This window comes from Octodon degus, unplaced genomic scaffold, assembly GCF_000260255.1.
Source record: "Octodon degus isolate 3935 unplaced genomic scaffold, OctDeg1.0 scaffold00121, whole genome shotgun sequence".
Classification (NCBI taxonomy): Eukaryota; Metazoa; Chordata; class Mammalia; order Rodentia; family Octodontidae; genus Octodon; species Octodon degus.
In genome coordinates, this window is record NW_004524697.1 from 1,226,091 (window position 1) to 1,231,513 (window position 5,423).

The window sequence follows — 5,423 nt, forward strand, 5'->3', positions numbered from 1 at the left end:
GCTGCATGTGGTGCTGGGGATTGAACCCAGGCTCCTGTGCTTGCCTAAGCAGGCTCTTAGTCCACTGAGCTATCTTGCCAACCCAAAAGTCTACTTTTATTATGAAAATAAGAAAAGATTTAAGATAATTCCTATAATAAATAACTTTATATTTACATATTTCTTTGTATTCCATAACTGAATAAAGTCAAGGAGCATAATTATGTTAATTGATGAGAATGTTTTAACCACAAGGAATTCGTTATACATGAAAATGTCACTCATCAACCGTGAGGAGTGGCTAAACCTTGCAATCAACTCGTTTGTAAGTTTTAGTTTTTTAAAACACATCCGTTTTATATACTACTTAAGTTGTAGATGCTGTTAAGGAGAAAGGCAAAGTGACTTTTATCCAGCATCGTAAGGTTGTTTTTATACATATACAGACTCAGCTTTCATGGGTAATCTTCTGTTTGTTGTTTTAACATGACAGTCACAGGGGTTAGATTTACGTAAGTGGATACTAAAATAGAACTAGTCCCTACGTTCATTCAGTGTGAGGGGTGGAGGCCTTCTACAAGCCATGAAAGTGTACTTAGGACTCTCTGTCTTTCATTTGCTTTTAATGGGAACATCCAGCATAGTTAAAGGTGATGTTAATTTTTCTTCAGCTGAAGACTGGGAAGCAAGTTTTATGTGGTCTTAACTGTAGATGTGTCTAAAAGAGACCTGAATGGACCAAAGAAGTGTCCTTTATAATAAGAGACTGTGTTGCTACAATAGGTTGGACCTATGTTTCAATGAAAATGGGTAGATATTTTAGGTTACAAGATCGGAAACATACCATAAGAGGAAATCAACAGATTGGTTAGGTAAGGATATATTTTTTTTAATGAGCAGAATATATTTATTGAGAGAAAGAAAGCTTCTGTTCCAAGAGAGGGACGGGGGGGGATTGAGTGGGTATAATTTTTGAATCTTGATCAAAACTATCATTTTCATGCTTATGCTTTATCAAGCTTAACAGTAATTGTGAAAATTAATAAAATTCCCAGATAATGACAGTTTTAGACCCTATCCATGCTGCTCCTTAGTCATACAATGTATACTGCAATTAAATCATCTGTGTTTTCCAAATGTTAATGGAACTTAGTAAACTATGGGGTAATTTAAGCCTAGGGATAAATATGTCAGTACATAGAGGAAGAGGGTCAGTATTAGGCTTGGTCCTACAATAATACAGAGTTCCCCAACCTGTACCCTGGTCTGTTAGGAACTTGGCCTCAATTAGGAGTGCACATCTAGTTGTTCACCACCATCTGCACTGCTGCTGGAGTTCCACCTCCTGTCACATCAGCCACTGAATAGATGCTAGCAAGAGGAAGAACCCTACTGTGAGCTGGCATGTAAGGATCAGACTGGGTGTTCTTTGGAACCCATTCACCCCCCCGACACCTCCCACCCATTCATGGAAGCATTCTTGTGTACAAAAGCAGTCCCTCCTGTTGCAGTAACAGACTTTTAGAACTGAAAGGAAGTCTAAAAAATTATGAAGTGCAACATGATCATTTTAGAGTTAAAGAAATGAGTTCAGGACAATAAAATGATTCTCTTCATGTCAATAAATCCTGCTCACAGAACCAGGCCAATTTCTCAGATTTCTGAATTTAGTCTCCTTCCTGTTATTTAACATTTGCTTAGACTTTAGGAGATGAATTAAAATTCTTTTGAATTTTTAATGTGACTTTAAGTAAATTTATCTGTATTAGACTCAAGCACAATTCTCATAGTAGAATTTGGTACGTGAGTAAAAACTCAGAAATTTTACTAATTGAAACAATATGTATTCTACCAAGCTATTAACTGTAAAATTAAAAGGGAAAATGTTTAATATATGAAATAGTATATCAGATTATCCAGTAGCAGTAAGGATATCTTACCTCATTGAATCGCTGTACCATTTTGCCCTTTTGAATATCCCAAATAAAAGCACCATTTCGGGAAGTTGCCCCAGCAATACAATTTAAACCACCTTAGGAAACCATATATTAAACGAATATTAAGTATTTGCCACAAAAAATAATTTTTGAAAATGTACAAGATTTACAAATGTATAATTATAAAAATATGTGGACACATCAACTACTACGACTTTTTCCCTTACATAGTGCCAACATTGATCGGAATATGACAAATCTCATCGTTAGCACCTGCTGGACTTCTCTGAAACAAATCTGATGGACATGGTATTATTTTATTAATACTTCCGTATGGATATCTAAAGGGAATTTTTTTAAAATCAGGATCAAATAATCAGAATCACTACCACAAAAAATATCAATGGTTTGTCATTATTAGCATATATGAATATGTTACTGGAGATGCATATTCCTGATATTCTAGTAATACTTTTATGAATAACAAAGTATTTTTCAAGGTAAAGCAACATGAAGAAATCAATTTAACTTTGAAGATATAAATAATTCTCATGAATTTTAAAATTAAAAAATGTCTGTGAAACTGAAACAGCAGTAGTTTTTGAAATATGATCAACAAAGAGAACTCCTCCACCTAAAAAAAAAAGGAACACTGGCATCTAGCAATTAGGAATAAGAATATGCAGGAATTAATTTGTAATAAATGATTATAAACATAAAAAATATTTATCATATTTTTATTCTACCACTTTTGGGGGAGGTTCTTCATATATTTCCAAATTTATTTGAATTTTCTTGTTTTCCTGTGACATATATTCTAATATATAGAGCAATCATCTATATCCTCCTGTATTTCCATCCTTGTCAACCTTCATTAATATATTAAATTTCACGTATATTTGCATAAAAATCATAGCCTATCAGCAATCACATAGCCAAAAGAGACAATTTCCATTTCTCAGTACTTCCACTTTCTTAATTCAAATCATCAATGCCAGTAAAATATGTTCCATAGATTAAGCCCTCTAGGCTTGAAACAATGGTTTTTGTATTCACAGTTTTCTTTTAAGCTTTAGACTTCAGACATACAGTTTTGTAGGATAAAGAATGTTCAACTAATAGCAGGCACAGTACTATACTCTTCTACTGTTCAGTACAAATGTTGGTACTAATTTGCCTCTAATATCACTTGGAACAAGATGACATCTGGAGAAAGAAAATAATTTCAATGAAAATAACATTTAAGAAAGTCATGTAATTGAATTCCTAATTTTGATTAACTGCTTCTTACCTGGTGCCCAAGAAAGGGAATAAATCACTCCTTCATTACCCGGGGAAGTATACACAGCTGTTAATGTGTTTATATCCCAGACTTTTATAGTGCCATCAAAGGAAGCTGTTGCTAAAAGATTTGGATCATCAGGTTTGAATTTGCAGTCAAAGATAGTTTCCACATGTCCCTAGGAATGCAGTATAAAGTATCACAGCTACTGAAAAAAACTATATTAGTAAAAAGTTATCATGTATAATCACATCAATTTACATATGTTTATTAATATTAATAAATGTATATTAAGTATGAACCTAAATATTTCATTAACATAAATATTAATAAAGAAATATCTAGTCAAGAAAGAAACACACAAAATTGGAATCAGTGCTGACTGAATGTTATTTTTGATGTTATTGTAGTACAGGTTGCATATCTCATATCTGTTATTTGAAATGATGGGAACATGAGGTATTTAGATTTCAGTTTTTTTCAGGTTTTAAAACATTTCCATAGATACAGTGAGAAATTTGGGGCACAGGACCCCATTCTATTCTGAAATTCATTTAGTTTTCTTATATGCATTACGCAAAGAGCCCATATATAAACGTATACAGTGCTGTTGGTGTGCCTGCCTTTTGACTGCAATCACCTATAGGACGTTAGGTGTGGAATTTTCTAGCATTACGTCAGCATTCAAAAAGCTTCAGATTCTGGTTTTAGGATTAGTAATACGAAACCTGCATTTTGTATAGACCTGGTTTTTACTCATTTACAGTTCTTCTAATCCGCAATGACAGCACAAGTCATAGAAAAGCCAAATGTTTCAATTTCAATTCATTTCAAAACATTCTTCTCATTTTACTGTGTGGGTTAGTAGCATGAACATTTATAAATCAATTAAGTCTTAACACTATTTTAAGTCAGCATAATAGATAATCAAGAAGAAACTGAAGTTAGCAGTTCACCAATTGAAAATGTATCTTTTTGGAATGATTATACTGCAAAAGTATTGCATAATTTTGGCAGAAACAGGAAGAAACATGCATGGTCCTGATTTTTAATGTGCTTTGCTCCAAACTTTTCTAGCAAGTATTTTCTTTGAATCTTGGAATACTTGTACCCCTTACAGGGTGATTTGGATTCCACATACCCAGAAGACTATTGAGAAGTATATGTAGTCATATATACACATGCGTCTTATATGGTGGCAGTTAATCACTAGTGCCTAGTTGTTATATTTTTGTCTTCTTCCAAATATTGTAGAATGAGTATTGAAACTTCTACTCCAAGCACCACAAACTATAACACATTAGGATCTATGGAAAGAACTAAAATGCAAATAAGGGGCCTTCTGTTTCCCTACAAATGTTGTAAAGATGCCTTTGAATGTTTTTGAATTAACACAAAAAAATCACAAATGTTTAGCAAAATTCAAAACTGTTATAAAGTCTCCCCATTAGGTAAAGGCAGAGGGAGGAAAAAACTTCAAGGGCTACTAGCAAGACGGGGTGGAAAGGAAGATGTCATTGTGCTTGGTCACCAGACTGAAGTTGTTTCAGGCACGCATTTCAGAGTCAAGAACACACGAGAGGAGATAATTGTCTATATGTGTGCTTTCAAATGTTATTTCACTGTTTTGCCTTCATTTTAGTTTTCCAAGTCTGAAAATTCACATAGCAAGAAACAAATTATGATATTCTTTCTTCCATGTTCTTTTATTAGCAAGAGAAAGGCAGAGATAAGAAGCTAAGTATTGCATCATTTTTTCTGAGTTTTAGGCAGGCAAATACTCATATGGAAATACTTTTAGAATATGCATTAATAAGATTCTTCTAATTGAGGTTAATTTAGAATCTTTGGAGACACTGTATCTGTATCTTTAATCCTATCTATATATCTTTAGCAGAAGCAAACTTGATTGGCAGATATGTTCAAAATAAAAAACTCATTGAAATATAATCAATATCTTCATATTTAACATAGATTTTTATCTTCATTTATTGTTTGTTTGTGACAAGTTCTCCTTATGAAGCTCAGGCTAGCCTTGAACTCACTATGCAGCCCACGATGGCCTTGAATTTGTAACACTCCTCCTGCCTCAGCCTTCTGACTACTGGGATCATAGGGCTGAATCACCACACCTGGCTTTAACATAGATTTTTAAATAAAACATTTTAAAATGGAGCCATCCACTAATAGAAAATTAATTGAATTAAAATTTTATAATTTTTCTT

General features: G+C 33.3%; 1 protein-coding gene across 1 annotated transcript in view; it reads right to left on the reverse strand.

Moving 5' to 3' along the window:
* Positions 1 to 5,423, reverse strand: part of Wdr17 (WD repeat domain 17) — a 75,144-nt gene that overhangs the window by 39,075 nt on the left and 30,646 nt on the right. Inside the window, exons 8-10 of the mRNA XM_004640248.1 lie at positions 3,208 to 3,376; positions 1,920 to 2,011; positions 1,058 to 1,062 (exon numbers count right to left, since the gene is read on the reverse strand). Coding sequence (XP_004640305.1) covers positions 1,058 to 1,062; positions 1,920 to 2,011; positions 3,208 to 3,376 — 266 coding nt within the window. The remainder of the gene's footprint in view (positions 1 to 1,057; positions 1,063 to 1,919; positions 2,012 to 3,207; positions 3,377 to 5,423) is intronic.